Raw genomic sequence first — 26,832 nt, 5'->3', positions numbered from 1 at the left:
AAATGTGCACCTACAACTATGTGGTAGGCAAAGTTGTCTTCTATTGCGAATATGGTATCATTTTTGCAAGCTGTGTCTGACTATTGAGTATAAACACAACGCCTGTTACGTGTTAAAACGTGGTACGTATCAGGATACGCAGCGTTAATGCAGACTGTTTTCTCTTTTAAGTGTAAGCTACTGTATGTTTTCAAAGTACCAATGCAGCACTGAATTAACTGCAGGGTGTGAAACCCAAATTACAGGTTTTAAGAAATTATCTCTCATTTTCAATATTTGATGACTTTCAAGGGTGCATTCGATTCCTTTACTGTCTTAAATAGGTTTCCACTTACATTTTAGAAGTTTCTAACAGAAATATATTTACTAACGTTAGAGAAAGGTAAGTGACTACAATCATTATGCTAATAAAGGAGATGAAAGTGAAACCAGAAAGTCTGCTTTTCTGGGTAAATCAGAGAAGATGGATGAGTTTGCTTTTTCTTCCACTTAGAACAGCTATTCAGATACCCAAAATGGTCCTCTGAATATTATAGATTTAGTTTAAATAATTTAAGGAATTAACATAAATCATATCAAACATAAAAAATGCAAGACATTTCACATACACAGGGAATTATCAGGCAGGGCTGCTTTAAATTCACGCTGATCACCAGAGGACTAATTTTGTCAGACCATGGAGAAGCTGATAAAGCCCATGGCGTCTTCTCACAACCTTAATGTTAATGCTCTTTTGCTTGATTTTTCAAAAGACCGAGATGGCCCCTTTGTGTTTTATGGTCTGTCTTGTTCTTTCCTGCCTGGGATCTTCCTGGATATGGGTTTGTTTGCTTCCCTAATCATATCTTGGGGACTCAGGAAAACTCATTTCCTCTATGTCAGCCTAATGTCTCACGTTAAGTAGGGAACAGCCTGGTTTGTGTTACAACAGCCCGATTCGTGCACATACTTATTTTCTTCATAGAATTGCAGCTTATTGGTTGGACAGCAGAAGTGCTGGCATTGGGCATAGGGTGGTCCACAACTTTGCATTCTTTTGGGTCTTCCAGACAAGAGGCCTCTGGATGGGCTGCCAGGTGAATATGCAGTGTTTCCGTCTCCTCAAATTAGCTATTAATATAGAACCTTATTCTGCAAAATACAGGTTAGCTCATAACCCTTCGATTGTTTCCACAGCTTTTTATTTAAAGAATCATTCTCATGACATAATTGGTGGCTCTTAAATATTAGACTAGCGGTGCTAGTATTTTTGGCTTTTTCATTTCTCTCTAACTTGTTAACTTTTCTCTAAATGTGTCAATTGGTATGAAGAAAAAGTATGAGTAGTTCATAAATCTGACCTATCGTACTAGCGAGACAGTATACTGAAGGACCAGAGTGTCATTTTTGAACTGGGTGCATCTCATTGTAGATTATTTAAAACTGCATCACAGGCACCACGAATGGGGAAAAAATTGTTCCTTTTATCAACCAAATAGAGACTTGCCATGACCTGTATCTCGAGTGCCGAAACAGTGATAAATGTCTTATATTTAGCATTTTTTGGAGGCCTTGTGACTAGAAATTAAGGTAATATTTAAAGATTAGAAAATTAAAATAACATTACATTCCTTGGACTTTTTCCCAAGACACAAAAGTGATCATCTCATAATATTATAAGGAAAGGGAGGACTTGGGCAAGAATCAGCACTAACTTAATGCCCATGGCGGGATCGAAGCACCGTGACATGGGCAAACCTTTCAGCCAGAAAGAAAAAACACTTGGGCATGCAGAATTTTTTTTTTCTTCAAAAGCAAAAGTTCACCTTGCACTAGTACTAAAATGACAACAGTGAAGAATCTGGGTTTTTTAGTGCACACAGCTGAGTGCAGCAAGAAGTGCAACTTCTTTTCTTGGTTATAAAATGGTCCCAGCTTTTTGTAACAGGCCAACTGGGGCTAAAAGTTTTTATTTGTAAGCAAAATCATTCACTTTCAAGTGGTTCTGTAAAATACAAATGAACGACAGGATCCAAACTTATCCCCCAGATTAAATGTTTGCTATTTTGGTTGAAATTGCAAATTACAGTCTTCCATATTATGAACCAGAAACATTTCAGAAAATTTTAGCCTGAGCGCTGAGAATAAAATGTCTACCATGTCCTGTCTTGTTATTATATGTCTCATGTGTTTTTAATACAAGGAGCACAAAACAATCATGAAAGAACAATTGAATGCAAGGGGTATTTACATCTGATCATATGTGTTTGGGAGCAGAAGCCATGCTGTGCCTGTGACTCCATGAAAAATGGCAAGGTGGCAATTGAGGGTGTCTCAATACTGAGTGTAGACTCCCAGAGAAACCTTCCATGACTTCCAAACTTTAAGCTCACTGATTCTTTTGCACTGAAAGTCAATGCTATATTTACGGATGTAATCTGCAGACTCTCAAAATATAAAATGACGTCCTCCTCACTTGCCACTTCGCGGAAATTCCCTGTGTTCTTTTAAGCCTTTGGATGAGTATTTTTTTGATCCATGTACTTAATTTTTTTAATAGCAGCAATCCAACTTAATGCAGCCTTGAAAATGAGTAGTCCTTTCCATGCCCACTCAGACCTAACTGCTGGCAGAACACTTGCATTTAAGTTTTAACTTTGGATTCAGATTTTTTTTTTTTTTTGAAAAAGGTGTTGTGATTGTCAATATTATCTTCCTTAGATCAAGCATGGTTGCTTTGACTTTGAAGATAATCAAGCTAGGGAAAGACCAAAAGATTTATTTCTAGAGCTTCCTACAGATTTATAGGGTCACATTCATCTGACTTTATTCCCAGTCCTGTTATCCTTGTAGAAGTCTGGTACATTAGATAAGGAGTATAAAAAAATAAAAAGTGTGTATATAGCTATGTTACTTGAAACATGCAACAAAATTTGGGCAGGCATGCTTGTTAAGAGTCAATAAACGTCTCTTGCATTTAAGAAAAAGATGCATGAAAACACTCAGACTTATTTCTGGCAATTGGATTCACTGGCACAACATAAAATAATGGTACTATACTGCACCAACATAACGGTGAAACGGGAAGATTCTTCTAGGATCCGGTCTTTAAGGAATCCACATTGGGTGATTAGATTCCAAAATCCCTTAATAAGTTCTCAGCTACCAAAAGCCTACTTCAAAAATATTTATGCCTTGATTTTTTTTCTTTTCTTCATTAACATAATGAAATATTTCTCTTCTTTTCTGATTTTCAACCCCTACCCCTTTCCAGTGCCCAGCAATTCCAGTCCCCATTTCTCTTTAACCCGCACTCTACAATTTGGCTTTCTGGTAACAGGGACCCAGCGATTGTCTTCTGCTCATCTTCCTTGATTAAAACTCCTGATGGAGAATAACTGGTATAACCATGGTGTTGCTTACCATCATACACATGCTGGACAGCAGAGTCACTGCACCTGTCCCTTTGCTTGTTGGCCCTATCTGGGCTGTATAGGTGGGGAGCACTTTCCATACACTTCCTTCCCCAATTAAACGGAAACACACACATTCAAATCCCAGTGCAATATCAGGTTTTCAGGAAGAGAGGCTTCCCCCAAAGATGACCAGTCTATGTTTCCAGAGTCTCACACTTCTTTATGGACGGTGAAACCTGACAGAAGAAACAGAAACTCTGTGAGTCTATGGTATAGAAATACACTCTGCAGTTGGTAAACCGAATAAGGTACAGCAATGTTTATATTAAAGGGAGCTCTAGACATCTCCCAATGAATTACTGTTATAAATTACTGGCATAACAGAATACTGTTACAAATGTTAGGCTGGAAAGCAGAGACAGCCCCTCTATAAAATTTTCTGGTTATATCATCAAGGATACAGAGCAATCAGTATACAAAACATCGCAAATCTTAAGCATCATGCTGTGAGCTGTACTGAGCTGAGTGGGATGTTTCATACAGGATTTGATTACACCTGGTTCTTAGTTATAGAAGGAAACCATCAACAAATAGTCACTGTTTCATTATCTTCAGCATCTCATCACCTCCCACTGAAGACACTAAATCTACTTTCTTACCCTGAATATCCGAATACCTGCCAGGCATTTCCATCTAAATGTTCCACTGAACATATCCACAACTATACAAATGGTCATTTCTTATAAATCTGCCCTGGCATGTTCCATCTTGTTAAACAATCTACCTTTTAAAAGATTGTTAGTCTAAGACCCTCAGATTTGCAACTCATTTCTCTTCTTCACCCTCCACATCCCATCAGTCACCGAGTCTTGCTTCGACTGACGGTCTTTGAGTCCATTAAAGTGTCCCCATCTTTTGCTAGTGCTGTTTTAATGGCATGCTAGCTAGCTAGTTAGCTGGTTTCACATTCTTCCATGTGAGTTCCTGAACCTCCTTGTGTTTTTGGAGCCCTGTGCTTTTGTGCACATGCTATGTTCTCTAATATCGCAATCCTCTCCCTTCGTTTCCCATCTATGTTTTCATATTCAAGATCAGAGTCAAAAGTCATCTTCTCTACAACATTTTATCCGATCTACCTTTTCAGCCCATTTCTGTGGTCCCACACAGAAAGTTTATGCAATTCTATTTAGTATTTCATTTGTCTTGTCTAATCTAATGTTCACTGGTCCTCATAAATGAGTCTTCTAATTCATTTTCCTGTCCCAGGCTCAGAGATGTGGAGATCAAATCTGTGCCCCACATTGTCACTAGCAATATCATCATAAACACTAATCCGATCTTTCCAGTTCTTTGTTAACATCATTGTATTGTTCACCTTCCCCTATGAAATAAAATTTAAATTTCTTACAGTAGTGATTGAGGCCTTTCAGGATGTGGCCTAAACCATGTTTCTAGCTAGATCTCTATTACTACTTCCAAACACCCTAACTTGAGTCTATGGTATAGACCGGGGACGCCTGGATGGTTCAGTCGGTTGAGCATCTGACTTCGGCTCAGGTCATGATCTCACGGTTCCTGAGTTTGAGCCCCGAATTGGGTTTGCTGCTGTCAGTGCAGAGCCCACTTCAGATCCTCTGTCCTCCTTTCTCTGCCCCTCCCCTGCTCTCTCTCTCTCTCTCTCTCTCTCTCTCTCTCTCAAAAAACAAAACAAAACAAAAACCAACCAACCAAACAAACAAAAAACCTTTAAGCCCCCAAATACTCTCCACTTCTGTGCTCTGCCTTTTGTCCTATCTTCCTTCCCATCTCCAACTCCTGCAATCTCACTCTGTGAGTTCTCCAAACTCCCTTTCCTCCATTTCTCAAGGAAGCATTAATCACCTTTCTCTTCTGTGTTCCCATAACCCTTGGTTTATCCCAGTTACTTATCACGGTATACAATCTTTATGTAGGTGTGCCTCCACTAAGATTGCGTGGCATGGAGGAAAGACTTGCTTTTCATCACTTTTAATCATGGAATACAATATCTGGCACACTGGACAACCTAAAATATGTTGTCATGTAAAATCAAAGCATGAAAAAAGTGAAAAATTAAAGCCATAAGAACAGTTGAAGCAAGATTGGCTATAAGTTGATAACTGGAAAAGCTGCATGATGGATGCATGGGGCTTGTTATATTGTTTTTGCATGTTCGACTTTCCAAAACTCAAAATAAAAATAAGATATACCAAGCTTTCCAAAGTTAGCAAACTTGTTGTGACCAAAGTAGGGATGTATCCACTTTGAGTTCCATTCCTACTGCCAGCCTTGGCCATAACTTTGGGAGGTACGTGAATCTACATTGGTTACAGGGAGACAATGTTCCTGTTTTAGTCACCTGGGTGTTGTTTTTGCCTTCTGGTCATGCAAAATCCTTACCAACTCGGGCCCTTTGCACTAGCTATGCCTTTGAAATCAGCTGGTTCCCTTCGGGGGTGGAATGTTTTTCTCTCCCCCAACAGTGCTGACAGCTTCCTCTTGTCATCTAAATCACACAATAGGTTTTATTCCCTAAGACACCCCTTTCATTGTCATCCTATCTATACACCCGCTCTTGTTCCTTCAATAGCATCCTGTTAGATTCTCTTTTGTTTAAAAATGTTATTTATTTATTTATTTATTTATGAGAGAGAGAGAGAGTGAGAGAGCAGGGGAGGGGCAGAAAGAGAGGGAGGGAGGGAGGGAGAGAGAGAGAGAGAGAGAGAGAGAGAATCCTAAGCAGGCTCTGTTAGGATGCTAACATATCCTACAGAATGCTCCAAGTCACGAACCGTGAGGTAATGACTTGAGCCAAAATCAAGAGTCCGATGTTTTAACCGACTGAGCCACCCAGGCACCCTTACATTTTCTTGATAGTACTTAGCACAAACTGAAATTATCATTTTTATTTATTTGTTTACTTGTAATGGTTTGTCTTCCTCAGTAGAACATAACCATGTGAGAGTGAGGACTTTATTTGACATGTTCTAAATTCCCAGGGTTCAGAACAGAGTCTGACTCACTCTATGTGCTCAATCAATACTTATGGAATGCATAAAAACCTGAATACATCTATATTGGCATTTAGAAAATTATTTGATAAACTTTCTTTAAACAATTCTTATAAATGAAGAGTCCAATCATGAGGCTCCCCCTTAATTAACTACAATTACATTTATATTAATCTACAATACCCAATATGGTAGGACATTCCATCATGCTTTCTAGGAAGAGTCAACCATAACCTGAAGAAAAACACAGAAATTCTACAAAAATATTTCAAAAGAGTAATTGAAAACCTCTTAAACCAGCCTTTTTATATAAAATATAAAAGACAAGTAGATAATAACAGCTGAAAGTACTAATGTTTACTTTGTGCCCAGCACAAGTCCAAGTGCTATACATATTATTACCTAGTTTCACCTTCAAAACAATCCTATGAGGTATGTACCTCTGTATCCCCTCAGTACGGATGTGGAAACAGACACAGAGATGCTAAGTCATGTGCCCAAGGCACAGAGCTGGTAAGTGGAGGCTCCAGGCTTCAGACTCTATTATTAACTAACCTACATCAGACTGTGAGAACAAAACATGCCTTCACTCATACTTTCACTCAAAGGGTCTTCTTGGTGCCCTCTGGGTGGAATGTAATGGAAGAGGCAATCAGTTAGATTTCTACATCTGTCCGTTAGTTCTGATCAATTTTGACCAGAGAAAAGTCCTGTTCCCCATCCCAGGCTACACTTTGATTGCCACTGTTCTCTCAAAAACATCTGCCTTTTGCTACAAAGGGAACTCGAGGACAATGGGCTCAGCACAAACTTTTTGCAATTACTAGAAAAGCGAGTCCAGTGATGTCCTTGGGGTTGAAATGAGCAGTACAACCTCCCTCCTCACAGGACACACAAGCACTGTCCTTACCACACCAGGGAAGCGGGTGCCCTGGGGGCCGTGACAGTACAAATAGACTACACCTGCAGGACCTTCACACCTTGAGCCATCAAAGTTCAGCTTTTCTAGGAATTAAAGACAAACTCATCGAAGTGAGCAATTATTTTAGCCCTCTCCTAATTTGCTGGGCTTTGTACAGCAGACATTCCACAATGCTCTCATTTTCACTGGATTCAAAGGACAAGCATGGGGAAACATGACATGACGGGCTAGGTCTTCCCACCAGTAATGCCTGTGGGATGAAGTAGGTGAATTAATAATTGAAATGCACAACAAAGTGAGTAGTCAGTGGACCAGAAGAGATGTAAAACCTTCTAAAGCCCAGCATTTTCCTAGAAAGCATTCTGCTTTTAATTTCCAGAAATTAGCAGGACACCATAAAGCTTTTTTGTTTTTTCCTGCAGGCACTATTTGCCCATGGGTCCCATTAGAGAATGAACTCCAGGTTTGCACTGCATGCAAGGTCACAGGCCATCAGCATGGCTCCCAGGTCCAGCTAAGAGAAGAAGGTGACCAACCAATAAGAGGCAATAATATGCTAACAAAGCCAGGGGTCAGAAATGTACCCTCTCTGGGGCGCCTGGGGGTCTCAGTCCATTAAGCATCCGACTTTGGTGCAGATTATGGTCTCACAGCCTGTAAATTCAAGCCCCGCATCAGGCTCTGTGCCGACAGCTCAGAGCCTGGAGCCTGCTTTGGATTCTGTGTCTCCCTCTCTCTCTGCCCCTCCCCCACTCATTCTCTGTCTCTGTCTCTCTCTCAAAAATAAATAAACATTAAAAAATTGAAAAAAAAAAAAAGAATGTACCCTCTCTTCATATGGACTGCCAGATCTGGTAAAAAATAAATAAACAAACAAATAAAACAAAAACTAAAAACAAAACCTCATATATTTTCTTGCACTATCCAATCAGAAAAGGAAATTTATATTCCGGGTTTTTTTAATTTATTTTTTTTTGTTTATTTATTTTTGACAGAGAGAGAGACAGAACATGAGCGGGGAGGGGCAGAGAGAAAGAGAGAGACACAGAATCCGAAGCAGGCTCCAGGCTCTGAGCTGTCAGCACAGAGCCCCATGCGGGGCTCGAACTCACAAGCCGTGAGATCATGACCTGAGCCGAAGTCGGTCACTCAACCGACTGAGCCACCCAGGCGCCCCCTATATTCTGTTTAAAGGCGGCATCTTTTCTTCCAATTCAGCTCCAAAATTCTCTGGTTAGAGGTACTAAAAATGCAAATTGCTCTTACGTTTGTTACAACTCAATGGTTTGCATTCATTTTTGAAATTTGAGTTCAGCTTTACCTCCTGAGAAGTCTGCCTCTCTGACAAGATGACAGTTTGGCTTTAGGCTTCCAACTGATGGAGCAATAAATAGATTTATTGTGATTGTGCCTGAAGTACACTGAAACTCCTGGTCTACTTTTTTTTCTGAGCTCTCCTAGGACTCAAAATTGAAGTTACCTACATTTTTTTTCTTTTCTTAAAAAAAATTTTTTTTAACGTTTTTATTTATTTTTGAGACAGAGAGAGACAGAGCATGAACGGGGGAGGGGTAGAGAGAGAGGGAGACACAGAATCGGAAGCAGGCTCCAGGCTCTGAGCCATCAGCCCAGAGCCCGACGTGGGGCTCGAACTCACGGACTGCGAGATCGTGACCTGAGCTGAAGTCGGAGGCTTAACCCACTGAGCCACCCAAGCGCCCCTGTGTTTTTCTTATTAAAACTGGAATACATTTTTCTTATTTTCATACTGTTGAGAGGAAGTGAATGAGAGGGGGTGTTATTTAAAAAAATATTTTTTAATGTTTATTTTTGACAGAGGGAGAGAGACAGAGCATGAGTGGGGGAAGGGCACAGAGAGAGGGGCACAGAATCCAAAGCAGGCTCCAGGCTCTGAGCTGTCAGCCCAGAGCCCAACCTGGGGCTCGAACCCAACGGACCGTGAGATCATGACCTGAGCCGAAGTCGGATACTCAACCGACTGAGCCACCCAGGTGCCCCGAGAGGGGGAGCTATTTTTAAGTCATGGGATTCAGGTAAAGATCATTCTTTTCCATAAAGGTGATTCCTCCACAAATTAATACATACAAACTTACTCACCTTCCTGTAAATTCATTCAGATAATAGAAAATAATAAAATTACTCACAAATGTAATTTGTGTGTACTTTTCCTATACTTCTGTGTTCGATATATACAGAAATCCTGAATAATGCATTTCTCCTTTATTTAAAAGGGTTTCAAGGTCGTGGCACATATGCTTTAAACATGAGCAGGTTCTCCTAAACCACAGCTCTTAGTTCTACCTGAGAAGCCAGATCACATGCTGGATGGGCTTTTATTGTTCCAAATACTGAGCCAATTGCTTCCAAGTCTGGTGGTTAAAGCTGCATTTCTGCAGCTCTTTTTAGGTTCTGTCCAGGTAAATGGAGCACTCACGGAAGAGAACAGCACTGCAAAGCAGCTTTCTCATTCCTCAGTGGAGAACCCCTTATTTAATTTGATTTTTATTTTCAATGTTTAGTTTTGAGAGAGAGAGAGAGATAATGAGCACACGGGTGAGTGGGGGAGGAGCAGAGTGAGAGGGAGACACAGAATCCAAAGCAACAACAGGTTCCAATCTGTCTGCACAGAGTCCGATGCAGGGCTCAACCTCACAAACTCACAAACTGTGAGATCATGACCTGAGCTGAAGCCTGAGGCTTAACCAACTGAGCCATCCAGGTGCCCCGCCCCTTATTTAATTTTGATTGGGGTCCCACGTGTAATTCTTGCCGTGTCACATTTTGATAAGCGTATCTAAAAGTTGAAAAATCAGTTTACTTTATCTGTAAATCTACATAGGATAGTAATCACTCAAAATGGTATAGAAGGAGATAGTCACTTTAAATATACATGCCCACACCCACAGACATACCTCAACCTAACCACATTAAGAGTGTTTGAAAAGTAGAGAAAAAAAAAAGCCTATAACCCCATTCTGTAATAAACAGTTAAGAGTTTTTGGATGTTATTTCCTATTTTTTTTCTATGCATCTGAATTAAAAAAAATTTTTTTTAAGTTTCTTTACTTATTTTGAGGGAGAGAGTAAGCAGGATAGGGGCGAGGGGAGAGAGAGAGAGAGAGAGAGAGAGAGAGAGAGAGAACCCCAAGCAGGCTCTGCACTATCAGCGCAGAGCCTGATGTGGGGCTCAATCCCATGAACTGTGACATCATGACCTGAGCTGAAATCATGAGGCAGATGCTTCACTGCCTAAGCCACCCAGACGCCCCTCTATGCATCTGAATTTTAAATAAAATATACTATTGCTATTCATAGCTTTATCAGTATCCCGATTTTCCACTTAACAATATGCCAATGATCTTGAGACTCACTTTGATGCTAAGACTGCCAATTCAATGATTCTTTGCTTTAATAAAACAAGTAAATAATTTATAAGCTAAAAAATCACATACATGGGTTTTACACTTCACACTCTAAAAAATACTCTTACTTACTAAATTCAAAGTTTACTTTTTAAAAGTAATATTCTCTCTTGGTTATAAATCTAATCCATGTGGATACAAAAAAAATTCTGGAGGGGCGCCTGGGTGGCGCAGTCGGTTAAGCGTCCGACTTCAGCCAGGTCACGATCTCTCGGTCAGGGAGTTCGAGCCCCGCGTCGGGCTCTGGGCTGACGGCTCAGAGCCTGGAGCCTGTTTCCGATTCTGTGTCTCCCTCTCTCTCTGCCCCTCCCCCATTCATGCTCTGTCTCTCTCTGTCCCAAAAATAAATAAACGTTGAAAAAAAAATTTTTTTAAAAAAAACAAAAAAAATTCTGGAAAAGAGAATACCCAGAAGAAGATTACAATGACTCATAATCTTACCCCTCAGCTAGCTGTAACTATTTTAAAATTTAGTTTTCAACGAAAATTTGACTTTTCATACCATTTGTCTTTATAATTTAGGGAATCATTTTAAATTTCGGAAATGCCATTTACTATGGAAAGGGAAGAGCTTTATTTCGCCATGGTGGTCTTCTTCCAGAATGCAATAATCCTATTAAATAATACGCAGCCCTTCAAACAGTCTTCTGGGTTTTGAACAGTGACCTGGGCGGGCAGCTGCTGGTGGCAGAAAATAGACGATGTGGCCAGACAAGCAGCAAGTGTTCTAAGAAGCCAATGTGAGAGCTTGGTACCTCTCAGGCCACAGGATGAACTGCCTCGGGGATCACTAGTCCTCCCCCTTGTCACAGGGCCCCAGAAGGCATTGCAACACCAGAGAGCCATCCAAAATACACGGGGAGAAATTTGGGGAATTAGATGAAAGAGTGAATCACTGCAATTCTTTACCACTACAGATCCAACATGTCACAGAATATATTCCATGATGGAGGTTTCAGAGGTGTTTTCTGGGTACACCAATAACAGGAATGTCACAACGAATTTAGTGCTAGCACATTATTCAAGGAAAGCTACCATGATGGTATCCTCACTTACAGACAGAGAACTTAGGGAATGGAGCTTTCATTTTTCTTTTAGGTATTTGTTTTTGATAATAAATTCTTGAATTTCAAAAATTCAAAGAGTGAATTTTTCCCATGCCTGCCCCTACCCACCAATCCTCCGCCCCAGAGGCAACCAATGTTATCAGCTTTTTGTGAATCTCTCCAGAGATACAGAAGCAAAGGAAGCTCTCTCTATGGGAATGGATCCTTCCAGTGTTGACTGATACATCACTGTGGGGGAGATTATCTCTGGATAAAAAGGTGCCCGGGCAGAGGGTGCGGGGCTGTCTTTTATTAACCACTCTAAATCCACAGGGAGTTAACAGATTTAGGTTTTGAATGGCAGGCTTACTTGATATAAGGAGATAATGTCTGCCACTAATAAGGAGAGCTAATAAGTGATGTGCTCTCTATCTAGATTGCATTTAAAGGACTAGGAAATGATCAGCAGCCTGTATGCTCCCTCCAAGGTGTCTGCTGCTAAGAGTAACACCATCTTCTACATAAGGGATTTTCTAAATGTAAAACATTATCATATTTTGGCATTATTTTGATTAAACTCAGCAGTGTTTACCAAACCCTTTTCCTCTTAAAAGAAATACTGAAAACAATGTGAAAATCATAAGCAAGATTTTTATAAGTCTTAGAGCCAAAATTTTTCTCTATTGGAATGTAACTCTAATGATGTAATACAAATTAATGGAAAAATAGCAGTAGACATTTGCTTTGCTGCCAGGTTTTAAAGAGTACTTAAGCAAGGCATATTTATCTTACTGCTATGAATATTTAATTTTTCTTTATCTGGATAGACATTTTAAAGAGCGTTAATCAATATATTTTTTGGAAAACTTTTAAAGCTTACCTTTGTTACCGTAAAAAAAAAAAAGCCTATAATTTTCTCTTGAAATGCAGCTCATCCCTATTTACATCTATTAATATTTACTTAAACAATAAAGATATCGATAGACTTTTATAGTATGTAATAAGTACACTCTAAATTTCTGTAGATATACAGCAAAGTAGCCAATGGAATTTTGAAGGTGAAAAAATATGCCATCAGATATAAAAACACATCACAAATCTATTCTAATTAAACAGTGTGACACAGTGCAAAGATAGACAATAACTCACTAGAGCATAGTAAAGAATCTGGGGGCACCTGGCTGGCTCAGCCAGGGGAGTATGCAACTTTTGATCTCAGGGCTGTTAGTTCAAGTCCCACATTGGGTGCAGAACCCACTTAAAAAAAAAAAAAGAATCCAGGAACTGATCCATGTGTATATTAAAAGAAGACTTTCACATCAAGGGGGAAATAAATGGGGCAACTGACTACTGATTTAGAACAAAGTAAAGTTAGTTACTCTCTTGAATCATATATCCAAATAAATGCCCAATGGATTAAAGATCTAAGTTAAAAAAAAAAAGGCATATATAAGAACTGAAGATAACAGATTTCTAATCTTGGCCCTTCTCCATAAGACACAGAACAATGAAGTAAAAGTAACAATTCAGACATATTTGAATATGCAAAGATTTAAATAAAAGACCATTAAAAAAAGTTAAAAAGTTAAGAATAAATTGGGGGAAAGTATAGTAACATATGTAAGAAAGAGCCAATATCCACAATATCTAAGTAATATCTAATTACTAATCCATATGAAAGAGACACCCAAAAGAAAACTAGTAAAAGTAAATAAAAAATGTAAATGGTCAATAAAGATATGTAAAGATACCCAACCTTATAGAAATCAATGTGCCGATGAAGGTGATACACCAGGTATGCTCATAAACTGCAGGTTACAGAATAGCATCTTCCAAAATGTAAAAAATATATCGCCAGTGACCTAGCAAATCTACTCACGGGACTATTACAGAAATACTGGCATCTATGTATTAGGATATATTTACAAAGAAAGTCAAGGCAGCATTGCTTTTCTTTTTTTTTTTTTTTTTAAATTTTTTTTTTCAACGTTTATTTATTTTTTTGGGACAGAGAGAGACAGAGCATGAACGGGGGAGGGGCAGAGAGAGAGGGAGACACAGAATCGGAAACAGGCTCCAGGCTCCGAGCCATCAGCCCAGAGCCCGACGCGGGGCTCGAACTCACGGACCGCGAGATCGTGACCTGGCTGAAGTCGGCGCTCAACCGACTGCGCCACCCAGGCGCCCCAAGGCAGCATTGCTTTTCTAATGAAACACTACAAATTCCATAACATCCATCAATAGAACAATTGTTCGATAACTTATGGTATATTATCTACAAAAGGCCATAAAGTCATTCAAGTGAATGAGGTACACACTAATATGGAAAGATTTTCTAGATCCTGTTTTGTGTGTGACTCAGAAGGGATACATAAAGGCATATGTGTATGTACACATAAATCATAAGTATCCATACGTGTTTGCAAATGCACAGAAAAGTGACCAGATGGATCTACCTACACCAAACTTTTCCTGGTGATTACCTACGAGAATGGGAATGAAGCTGGGGAAGGATGGAGCGAAGGGAGTTGTCCTTTTTCATGGATGGATTTTTGTATTGTTTGAATGCTTAATTAGAATATATTGGTCCATGACAGATACATATGCAAAAAATAAATGACCTTTACTCTCTTTGCAGCCTCCTTTTTAAAAACTTGTTCATAGCATACAATAGAAGAGAAAGGACCTCCTTCAGTATAAATTTTTATTTTTTATAAACAGAACTTCCAAAGAAATGCATTTTTAAAATTTGGTTATTTTCCTTTGTAGTTTATTCTTCATATAATGTCATCAAATAAAAATGAGGTAATCAGGATTTCTATGATTTCTAGGAAAAACACACAGAAGTAAAGCTATCCTGAATGATAAAGAATAGGTTGAGTGTAGTCACTATATCTCGGGGTCAGGACTCAAAAGCACAAGTACATGTGCATGCTGTCCTTCCAGTTACCCGGAGGTCCCAGCCAACTAGATGTCACCATAAATATTCAGCCACCTTATTATGATCAACTTTACTGGAGAAGTATGGCCACAGGTGTCAAATATCAGCATGAACTTTCCCTGACCTCAGAGTGGAAGGGAGAAAAGGAGGGGACAAATAGGTCTGGCTTGATACGGGCGTGTGACTGGCCCAAGAGTAGATCAGGATAGGATGCAGCCCTCAGATAGAGACAAATCCTACACATTCAGATGGCTAAAAGCCCCGAATGCATTTACAAATAAACATGATATGGGAGGAACCAAAACAAATAAATCTCCCCTAGGAGAAAGGGGGAATTTCTTCTGCACACCAGACATTATCACAGAAGCAATAGCTTTGGAGCAAGGAGGCCCCCATCAACTTTAGGGAAGGGATTTGCTATTAAATTATGAAGTTGTGCCATGACTTCCTTTATCGTAGGACATGCACAGCATGGAACAGCATCACCGACAGGAGCCACTGCAGACAGAGCAGCACCATAATATATGGCTGTCCTGCAGAAGTTGTTCTAGCCTAGGGAACCAGTATTAGCTTTCCAGAAAGACCTACTGTGGTCTTCTTTGTGTAATCATCTGTCTTGGTATGTTTTTTAATAATTCAATTTTATTTTAATGTTTTTATTTATTTTTAAGAGAGGGAGAGAGACAGAGTGTGAGTGGAAGAGGGGCAGAGAGAGAAGGATATACAGAATCTGAAGCAGCCAGGGGATGCTCGAACCCACGAACCATGAAATCATAACCTGAGCCAAAGTCAGACACTTAACCAACTGAGCCACCCAGGTGCCCCAACAATTCAATTAAAAAAAAAAAATTTTTTTAATCTTTATTTATTTTGAGAGAGAGACAGAGTGTGAGCAGAGGAGGAGCTGAGGGGAGGGAGACACAATCAGAAACAGGCTCCAGGCCCTGAGCTGTCAGCACAGAGCCTGACGCGGGACTCGAACCCACGAACCATGAGATCATGACCTGAGCTGAAGTCGAATGCTTAACCGACTGAGCTACCAGCCGCCCCCCAATAATTCAATTTTTAATTGGCATGCAAATTTTTACGAATATATGTGTTATCGGGGTGCCTGGGTGGCTCAGTCGGTTAAGCGGCCGACTTCGGCTCAGGTCATGATCTCACGGTCCGTGAGTTCGAGCCCCGCGTCGGGCTCTGTGCTGACCGCTCAGAGCCTGGAGCCTGCTTCCGATTCTGTGTCTCCCTCTCTCTCTGATCCTCTCCCGTTCATGCTCTGTCTCTGTCTCAAAAATAAATAAACGTTAAAAAAATTAAAAAAAAAAAAAAAAACAACCAGATCACATAAATCCATTACAGAGAAATAAACAGAACACCTGTTAAGTGGTGGTGGGGGGATGTGGGGGAGGGAGGGCAGGTAGTCAGACTATATGATCACATTCAGGTCTCTTCTGGTTTCAGCAGAAGAATAAACTGAAACCGAGGGGGTACTGGGAGTTACAAGAGTAGGATTATTGCAATCTTCCACAGCACCAGTAAAAACTGGATTCCTAGTCTAAGTTAAATCTTCTAAAAATTGAGTTTCTATCTTCTCCAGGTTATGTCTACTGTGATCCCAAAGCAGACACAAGATGCCCATAGTGGCTCTTTCCAGCATCTGTTCTGGGCATAAAACTTCAACTAAGTCTCTTTAAGGACAGAATAAATGATTCTAATGCGTTTCTCCTGTCCCAGAAAATAAAGCTAAGAAAGAAACCCAAACATAGCCCTTTGGAATGATTCAGACTTCTGTAGGAAAAAAAAAAAAAAAAAAGACTTAATTTTAGAAATGTTCGTTAGATGGTGTTAGGCTCAACTGTATTTAAAAAAACTTGTAGGGCTGCCTGGGTGGCTCAGTTGGTTAAATGTTCGACTTCAGATCACGTCACGATCCCACCGCTCGTGGGTTTGAGCCCAGCGTGGGGCTCTGTGCTGACAGCTCAGAGCCCGGGAGCCTGCTTTGGATTCTCTGCCCCTCCCCCACTCACATTCTGTCTCTTTCTCTCTGTCAAAAATAAACATTAAAAAAACTTAAAAAAAATTTTTAATTGTGGTAAAATACACATAAAAAATATGCTGAATTGCATTTTGCCCACCTACCTTGTAAACTGTCGACTCTCTTCATGAACTTCCATTTCTGTGCTTTTAAATTCATTTAGTTCCTTCCTTATTGCTGCCTAAATAGGAAAAAAAAAAAAAAGATCAACAGAATTGTACTTAGGTCACATATTTTCTTAGCATAACAGCATCAACAAAGCAGACATTCTTTTAAAAAATGTCTTGCAAAAAGAGATTCCTAATTTCTACTAGGTCTTTACCTGGTAGAGGTATGATAAATGTAGTATCACACTATAGCCAAAAAAAACCCAGGTCAGATTTCCTTCAAGTGTCACTGACAAAGAGGAGAGGAGAAAGGCCTTTGCTAAACTCATCCTGGGATCTAGTCTGTGAGTCACACACATCCCCCACCCTCGATGACCACAGGATAGCATAGGTCATAAGACTTTCTCAGAAACAATTATCATTTCCCTATGAAAGTTCTGCATTGCACACCATGTGCAGCGACATGGCCTTGACTAGCTGCCATAGAACTGCTGAGAAGGCAGGTGCTATTTATTCTCAAATTTTGAAAGTTCAGACAAGTAGAATGAAAACTTTCAGCAGAGCACCTAAAGCCACTCGGAAAATGTGTACTAGAATGTCATTACTATTACTATTTAACAAACACATAATCCATGTCACGTAAATGTTGGGATTTGGAGAGATGCTTATGTCTCTCAGGTTGAAATGCTGAAATAATCACAAAAATGTTAATGTGAGTTATCTATTAACAATAGTGACTAGATCATGGATGGTTTCTGCTTTCAACTTTGTGCTTATCCTTTTTTTTTTAATTATTTATTTTGAGAGAGAGAGAGACAGAGAGAGAGAGAGAGAGAGAGAGAGAGAGAGAGAGAAGCCCAGGCAGGCTCCACACTGTCAGCGTGCAGCCCGACATGGGGCTCAAACTCATGAACTGCGAGATCATGACCTGAGCCAAAATCAAGAGTTGGACACTTAACTGACTGAGCCACCCAGGCACCCTAACTTTTGCTTATCTTTATTTCCTAATTTCTCTACAAAAAACTTGTCCCTCTTGTAAATAAAAACTATTAATAAAAATATCTCCATACCCTAACCTCTATGATAAATGGACTCTTCAGCCAAAACACAGAATGATACTACAAACCACAGAGAGTGATTTGACTGAGAGATAAGAAAATCTACTTTGTGGTTGGAAAATGATGAATTTTAAAAAGGGAAGAGACAGGAGGAAGCCTGGAGGCCTCTCTCTGGCTTTCTCCCATCACTGACTGTCTCTGCAATATGCAAGCTTTCCTCCAACAGGCTTTTCAGTGTTGTATTTAAATCCCGTAGTCATAGAGTGTCTCATCTCCCTACATGCATCCCTCAGCTGCTCTAGTTTCTACAGGGAACCTGTGGCTGGGAACTGTGGAAGTAATTCTTGCTACTGAGTTCTGAAAGGGATGAAGCAAGCAGAAAGATATTTGTGGGCCTGAGTCCCCTGTGGTAAGACCATACATCTTGTCTCACAAGAGAAATCAACACTGAGGGTACTTTGTTGTACTCACTGTAAATACTGGTACCTAAACCAGGAGCTGAAATAGTGAACATACCCTATACAAATTGCCAATTAGCATCTATCGGAAAGACTTCCTTGAAAGGAAGTATTTTAATATAAAGAGTGGCAGAGAATCCCATCTCCATGTTCATTTTCATTTTCTCCTCCAAATTTAAGATTTCAGTAGAGGAAGTACAAAGTGGTACACTTGGTGTCAGAAGTCATGGGTTGTAGTCTTGCCCTTATGCCTTCAATAGCAGTGGCCCTCAGTGAATTATTTTGCTCCAAAACTTGTTTTCCCCTCTGGGGAATGGGAATGGGAATTCCTTACAGTATTACAAGACTCGATTAAGAGCATACGTGTGGGGCACCTAGGTGGCTCAGTCAGTTGAGTGTCTGACTTCTGATTTCAGCTCAGGTCATGATCCCAGGGATGTGGGATCAAGTCCTACGTGAAGCTCCATACTGAGCGTGGAGGCTGCTTAAGATTCTCTCTCTCTTTCTCTCTTTCTCTCTCCCTCTGTCCTTCTCCTCTGCTCATGCTCTCGCTAAAATTAAAAAAAAAAAAGAAAACAAAAAGTTCTGTCTTCATGGAGTTTATACTTATAGAATATACTTAAAATTATATACTTAAAAAAAGAGCATATGTGAAAGTGCTTTGTGCACTAAGTATTCAATAAAATGTCATTATTGTGAAACTTCTGAAAGATGAACTAAATTTTAGTTTATGACTGTGACTAACAGTTCTTTCACTGTTATTTGGAGAGTCTACTATGTGCAAGATAATGTCACTGAACGAGACTCAAAGACAAATAAGGCAACGTCCTTATTCTCAATAGTAGGTTGGCTACTGATCTAAGAGTCTGGCAAAAGTCAGTGAAAGCATTCTTTTAGAATCAATTGGGATATAGAATCTACAAAAAAGAGTACCATATGGTTTATTTTTAATTGTAAATTGTATGCTACACATCCCTTACATTAGTAACATTTACAATTCACTTATAACCATATACATATGCATTTTTCCTGAGAAATTCAGTTTGAGACTCTTGGGCATATCCCATATGCACATCTGCAATGTGACTTTGTCATTCCCCCATCAAGAGGTAGAGTCTGTCTCTCCAGCCTTGAATCTGGATGAGTCCTGCAACTACTTTAAGCAACAGAACACAGAGGAGGTGAGGTTGTGCTAGTCTGGGATGTAGCCCTTGACTGGTTTGGCATCTTTTGTCTCCTTCTTCCTGGAAGTCAGCTGCCATGTAAAAAAAAAAATGTGACCACTCTCAGGAGACCATACTGTGAGAAAGCCAAGGTACAGGAAGAGGCCAGGGAGGATGGGGTGCCATGTGGGTGCCTACAGAGGCTAAGAAGCAACAAGGCACAGATGTGACAGTGAGGGAGCCATCTTGGAAGTGGTGAGCAAAATAAGATGGTTAAGTCACTAAACAGTTGATAACGCGAACACTATCTCATCTTACAAATGATAAAATGGAGCCCTTGAGAGATAGGGTGACTTGCTAGATATCGAACGGATGTTAAAGGGCAAAGATGGGCTCATACGTAGGCCTTCTTACTTCAAGTCCCGCAGTCTTTCCAATGAAACAAGCATCAGAGCCTAAGTCATCCAGATAATTGCCTCAGGTCTCTATGTTGTGTGGGCTGGTTTGTAATTAGGAATAATGAGTCAGTTATAGGCAATGAATATGATGTGAAATTCTAGGGACTGATTATTTGGAAATATGTTATCAGCAAGACATGACTACAGTCAATTAAAGAAATGCAATACTCCTTTCAAAAATTCACTGCAGGACTAACACAATTATAGTCCAAGAATTGCTTCCTCTTACTATTTAAAGAAGGTTATGAGAGGAAAAGAGTGATTAAAGATGCTTTGTGTTCAGAAAATACAAGTACAATAATCTTAACTCCTTTCTATGCAAATGAGGCCAGAGTTTAGGCCTAATGGCTTCTCTCATAAATGTAAATGGAACTGATTGTGTAGAAAGATACACAGGCTAGGCTGCTGTAGTGAGATTGGAGCCTGAATGGTGCTGAGCTGGACCCAACACTGGTAAGTCACTGAGCCAAAACCAGGTATTTCTAAGACTGGAACAAAACAAACCCCAGGAGATAGCACTGAGAGGAAATACACAGCATTTTTTGGTACCATGAGAATAATAGAGAGGAAAGAGGAAACAAAAATGACTGAAATGAAGTTTAAAATTGACTAGTGATGACCAGCGATGGAAGGTCTGCTTAATCTCTTCCAGTCAGCTCCGGGGTCATCCTGGCCAGGAGCATCATGTAATTTTTGAAAATATGGGCCCTGCTGCCTTCTCAAATAGCATGAGCGGTGAAGCCAGGATTAACCAGAGCTCCCATCATTTGATGTCTTCTGCTTATTTCTTTGGTAAAAATCTGATGTGGAACAAGGAGGGAATTTCTTGACTACTCATCAAGCTCGATGCTATGCAGAGGTAAGTGTACTCTTCTTTGCTGCCAGGACAACCAGGAACAGGCCAAGAATATCTCGGCAGAGAATCAAAATCTCAGTCTTTCCTGTGACCTGTTTAGACAGTGCATTCCTGGAAGGGTAGTACGTTCATCTTTATGTCCCCATTATCTAGGACAGTTCTATTTTATTCTCTTATTTTATTATTTTAAGGTTATTTATTTATTTTAAGAGAGAGAGAAAAAGAGAGAGCACTGTCAGTGCAGAGCCCTATATGGGGGGCAAACTCACGAACCATGGGATCATGACCTTAGCAGAAAACAAGAGTCAGATGCTTAACCAACTGAGCCACCCAGATGCCCCTTTCTTCTTCTTTTTAAGTTTATTTATTTATTTTGAGAGAGAGAAAGCATGTGAGCAGGGTGAGGCAGAGAGAGAAGGAAAGAGAATCCCAAGCAGGCTCCTCACTGTCAGCACAGAGTCCGTTGCAGGGTTCAATCTCACAAACCATGAGATCATGACCTGAGCCAAAATCAAAAGTCAGGCATTTAACCTACTGAGCCACCCATGCACCCCCTAGGACAGTTAATTATTACAAGGGTTTTAATATATAAGTAATTACTGAGTAACTTCTAGGGCAAACCATGTACTATCTGCATTTTCAATTCTCTTTCACTGGATAATTTCATTCATCCATTCATTCACTCATTCATTCATTTATATTTTTTAAGACAGAGATAGAAAGAGAGACTCTCAAGCAGGCTCCACACTCAGCACAGGGCCTGACACAGGGCTCAATTCCACAACCCTGGGATCATGACCAAGAGTCCAACACTCAACTGACTGTGCCACCTAGGTGCCCCTTCACTGGATAATTTTCAACTAGACTGTAAACTGAGGTTTCAAAGCATAATGAAAACATCACCAATGGGGAACAAAGCTTAGATTATCAAGCCTGCCCATGAATGTAACACTGGTAAGCACTACCATTTATTGATGAGCTAGAATTTCATGAATACATTACCTAATTCTCAAGATGGATATAATTGGCTCTACAAGTAAGGAAACTCAAGTTAAATGATTTAGCCTAGGTCAAACATCTCCCAAGTGGCCAAGTCAGAAATCAAACCCTTGAAAGCCCAGCTCTAAAGCCTGTCCTCTCCTCTGTATCATGGAGCTTCATAGCCTACCCCAGGGAGATGGCAACTGTCAGGTTAACCTTGATCTTCAGGCCAAGTTGATGGCCTTCTCTGGCTCTGCCTATTCTGTCATCTTAAGGCTCATTTATCCACTTCAGCACAGATACAGATAGACATCATCTGTATCTTTATGTTTGTGTATCTGTTTCTAGTGCTGTACTCAAGTACATATATTTTAAAATTGAAAATTGTATTTTATTTTTTTAAATTTTTTAAAATGTTTATTTTTGAGAGAGAGAGAGAGAGAGAGAGAGAGAGAGAAGGAGAGAGAAAATGAGTAGGGGAGGGACACAGAGAGAGGGAGACATAGAATCTGAAGCAGACTTCAGGTTCTGAGCTGTCAGCACAGAACGTGACACAGGAGCTCGAACTCACAAGCTGTGAGATCATGACCTGAGCTGAAGTCGGACACTTAACCGACTGAGCCACCCAGGTGCCCTGAAAGTTGTATTTTAAAGGTGAATTAAGCTCAAATTCACAATTAATAAGGCATTTCTCCCACCACTTCTCTTTCCCAATTTGAGCAATTTAATAAGGCTACCGGATTTATGAGATTCTCTACAGCATTCTCCACAGTGTTTTCACAGAATGAGATTTGATTGGTTATTGACTGCCTCCCGACCCCTTCTCTTTACATACTTGAACTTCAAAGATTTTTTTAAATGCAAAGTCGTATCTTAGTGGGGCCAAGAAATAGTAGGAGGAGAAGAGACAGAAGGATGGCCCCTTTAGGAGGCAGGAAGTCCAGTGTTTATTTTGAGAGCAGAGGTGGAAATACTTGATTCCAATATTTGTTTTTCTTTAAATGGGATTTATAGTTCAAAAGTGAAAAAGTAAAACTCTTTTTTACCATGAAAGTTAAATTACAGATTATTATACCTAACTGGTATAAAATACATTACTTATAGAATAAAATATATACTCGTTGAATAAAATACATGATCTTTAACCTATCATTATATATCATGAAGAGTTTTATTTTAAGGTAAAAAGCAACACAAATCCAGAAATGCTTGTTACAACAATGGTGTTTAGCACGTATTATTTTCATTCTAAGATGACAAACACACTAAGACCATTAATAGTATCTCTGGGCAATAAGTAACGTTTCATTATATTCCTCTTTTAACATGTAGAGAAAATAAATAACTATTTTTTTCAGTGTTAGGTAGGTAGAAAATAATATTTTTAGAAGTTCTTAAAAGTACCATGCACTGATACGCACTATAATTGTTGTTTCTTCTTTTTATATTTTTGAATATTCTGATTTTTGCTGACAAACATGAGTCATTTGTGTATACACAATATACCATACATTAATGGCATTTTAAATTGTTGTGTTTTTCTATCTTCTATCTTTAAAAAGCATGGAATATTTTTTTTAATCTAAAAGAAATGATTCTTATTTTTCGTCAAGGAAAAATATTTTACAATATAAATCCAGTTCTAAAAATGCTGTCCTTTAGAGCTTCACAAGTGTCAGGAGAAATGGGAGAGACAATGTCACAGGAAAAATAATGAGCCTCACATGTGAGGAGGGAGGGGTTCTGGCTGAGCTCTGGGGCTCAGAGTTTGCTCTGCGGGGGAGATGCCAGTCATGTGCCTTTAAAGTGCTCTTGAACAGACACTAGGCCTGCAGAAGAAAAACTGACCAAGTAGACCTCCCCTGCAGCCTAGAAATCCGGCACAAAAATCTATTTTTGTTTCAACACAAAATTAAAAAGAAAAATCCTCTTATTATAACTAGAGATGAAGGAGTTTAGCCTTCCAACAACAGACATGAGTTAGAAATGACTATTTCTAGGGTATGGAAAATTTAATCATTTAGACTCCCGCTGCTTCCATACTTTGTACCTGCTGTGATCTTTACTCATTTCCCAGGCCACTCCCTACCTGCCTTTGTGAAATTCAGCATTTGAATATCAAGCCAGCTGGGAATGGTGGATGTGGCAATTACATTTGTAAAAGATGGCAGCAATAACACCTCCAGCTCACATGTTCTTCTGCAATATGACCTTGCCAATCCCTCATTGAGAGGTAGAGCGGATTCCCCTCGCTCTGAAGCTGGGCTGATCTTATGACCTACTTATAAGTAATAGAATGTGGAGGAATAAGGCTGGGTGTCTTCTAAAGTAGGGTTAGATAAAGCCATACGGCTTTTACCTTGTTCTCTTGGGCCACTGGCTCTGGAAAAAGCCAGCTACCGTGTAATAAGTGTGACAAGTCTGAGGCCACTATGCAGAAGAGGCCATGTGTAGGTGCTTTGGTGGATAGCCTCAACTGAGCCCAGCTTCTAAGCCATCCTCTCTAAGATAACAGACATGTAAAGAAGCCATCTGGGACCCTCCAGAGCAACGTATCTGTCAGTTGAGTAACACTGAGTAACCAGAGTCAACCTCATGAAAAGCAGAATTGCCTAGCTGAGTCCTGACTAAATCCCCAACCCACAAAATCTGTAAGATGGAATAACATAGTTGTGATTTTCAGTCACTAAGTTTTGGGACGTTTACTGCACAGAAATGGTGACTGGAGCAGGGACAACTGAGAGTCACTAAATAAGAGGTGAGTGACCAAAAGCCCACAACTAGGGGAGGAGAATGTAAGAAAACTTACACAACAGTGTACACAATTTCTTTCATTTTTTAAAAGATTTTTAAAAAAAGTTTATTTATTTTTTTTAGTACTCTCCATACCCAACATGGGGCTTGAACTCATGACCCTGAGATCAAGAGAAGCAAGCTCAGGGCACCTGGGTGGCTCGGTTAGTTAAACGTCTGACTCCAGCTCAGGTCATGATCTCACAGTTTGTGAGTTCAAGCCCTGAATCGGGCTCCACGCTGACAGGGCAAAGCCTGCTCGGGATTCTCTCTCTTTCTGCCCTCTTGCTGTCCGTTCTGTGTGCATTCTCTCTCTCAAAATAAATAAAAAACTAAAAAAAAAAAAAGAGTTGCATGCTCTTCTGACTGAGCCAGCCAGGCACCTCTATACTATTCTTACAAAACGACATACCTTGACTAGCCCTTCTACTGAAGAACCAAGTAAAATGCTGTATATAACATTAAAAAATTATCTTAAGTGTACTAATTAGCTGGTAAGAAAGTAAAAAATACTTCGATGGAAAATAATAAATGAAGATGAAGCGCAGAGAAATGGGGTAAGGAGAGCACTGAAATTGCCTTTGACCTTGAGGGCATTTGCTATGTGGTGACTCCAAGCGGTCATCTTCATAGCTTAGTGAGATACTGAAGACCAGAGACAAAACCTGCCCAAGGTGGAAAGTCTAATACATGATCCTCCTGCCATAGAGAGGGGCTCTTATGGCATAGCCTCAGTGAAGGCTATGCTAGAATGTCTGATCCCAGAGAACCGCACAGAAAGTGTCATGCTGATGCTTAGTGGGTGAGGGAGAATGAAATCTATCCTAAATATATGAATCCATAAGTAGCCCTCACATGGGTTTACAGTGTGAATTCATTGAACTAAGGTGGTCTAAAACAACTCACCTTTATGTTAAAATAATATTGGATAAAATAGTCTTTACAACAGAAAGCATTTCTTGAATACAGTCTCATAATAAAGGCTTCATCAGGAAAATGTAATTATTCTAAACATATATATCTATTAACACAATCTCAGAATATAGGAAGTAAAATTGATAGAATTATAAAGAGAAGGGAAGACCCATATATGTATTGGGAGAGATAACATATTCCTCTCTTGGTATAGGATAGACCAGGCAGACAAAAAAAAAAAAAAACAAAAACAAAAACAAAAACAAAAACAAAACAAAACAAAACAAAACAAGGATAAAAAAGCCAAGGATACAGAAATCTGAATGAGACCAACAAGATTTAGTTTCAGACATATTTTAAATGCCATACCCCCAAACTGAACACACACAGTTTTCAAGGATATATGGAACATTTTATAATTACTGACCATATACTTTTAAAATCCCAGTATTTAAGGCCACACCTCAGACCAATTAAATCAGTATCTTTGGAGGTGGGTCCCAGGGATCAGCATTCTTATAGCTCCTCTGGGTGAGTGTAATGTGTAACCAAGGTTGGGAACCACTGACATACAGCGCCATATATAGCTTTCGGTGCTTATATCAGAAAAAAAGGAAAGAAGAAGGTTAATGATTTAGAGTCCATCTTAAGTTAGAAAAGAACAGCCAAATAAAGGCAAGAAACTTAGAAGAAAGAAGACCAAAGAGCAAACAGCAACATAGAAAACATACTATAGATGATCTACTCTACAGAGTTAAAGGCATATCTTATATCTTCTAAAGACATCAGCTCTAGGTAAATGAAGAACTTAAATGTGAAAAGCAAAACTATACATGTTTTGGAAAACAGTATAGCAGAATACATTTTGGATTTTGGTATGGGAAGAATTTTTTCAAGAAACAAAATCACAAGCCATAAAGAAAAAGTGGATAAATTCACTGTATTAAAGGTAAGAATCTCTTTTGTCAAAACATACCATAAAGAGAATACAATGTTATAAGTCGGGAGAAGATAAATATGTATTTACGATATAGATAACTGAAATATAGGAAGGACTCCTATGAATGAACAAGAAATTGATAACCCAAAAGAAAATAGACAAAAGACAGGCACAAAAGTAGAATCCGTATGCAGAATAGGTATGACAATATGCTCAACCTCATTAGTAATTAATGAGAGGCAAAGTATAAGTGCAATGAAATATTATTTCATAACCACTAGGTTGTCAAGTAAAA

The 26,832-nt window shown here is 39.5% G+C and overlaps 1 protein-coding gene across 8 annotated transcripts in view; it reads right to left on the bottom strand.

Moving 5' to 3' along the window:
• The window catches only part of PHACTR2 (phosphatase and actin regulator 2), a 196,947-nt gene continuing 170,115 nt past the window's right edge, over window positions 1–26,832 (bottom strand). For 5 of the 8 annotated variants that reach the window (XM_043592506.1, XM_043592503.1, XM_043592507.1 and 2 more), the window contains 2 exons: window positions 16,913–16,989; window positions 1–3,631 (listed from right to left, as the gene is read on the bottom strand). In XM_043592506.1, the coding sequence (XP_043448441.1) occupies window positions 3,616–3,631; window positions 16,913–16,989 (93 nt within the window). In that variant the 3' untranslated portion in view covers window positions 1–3,615. Of the gene's footprint in view, window positions 3,632–16,908; window positions 16,990–26,832 lie in introns of those variants that run through there. The other 3 variants (XM_043592505.1, XM_043592504.1, XM_043592509.1) reach the window with 1 other exon arrangement.

Source organism: Prionailurus bengalensis, chromosome B2, assembly GCF_016509475.1.
Source record: "Prionailurus bengalensis isolate Pbe53 chromosome B2, Fcat_Pben_1.1_paternal_pri, whole genome shotgun sequence".
Classification (NCBI taxonomy): domain Eukaryota; kingdom Metazoa; phylum Chordata; class Mammalia; order Carnivora; family Felidae; genus Prionailurus; species Prionailurus bengalensis.
This window is presented reverse-complemented; position numbering and strand designations above follow the sequence as displayed.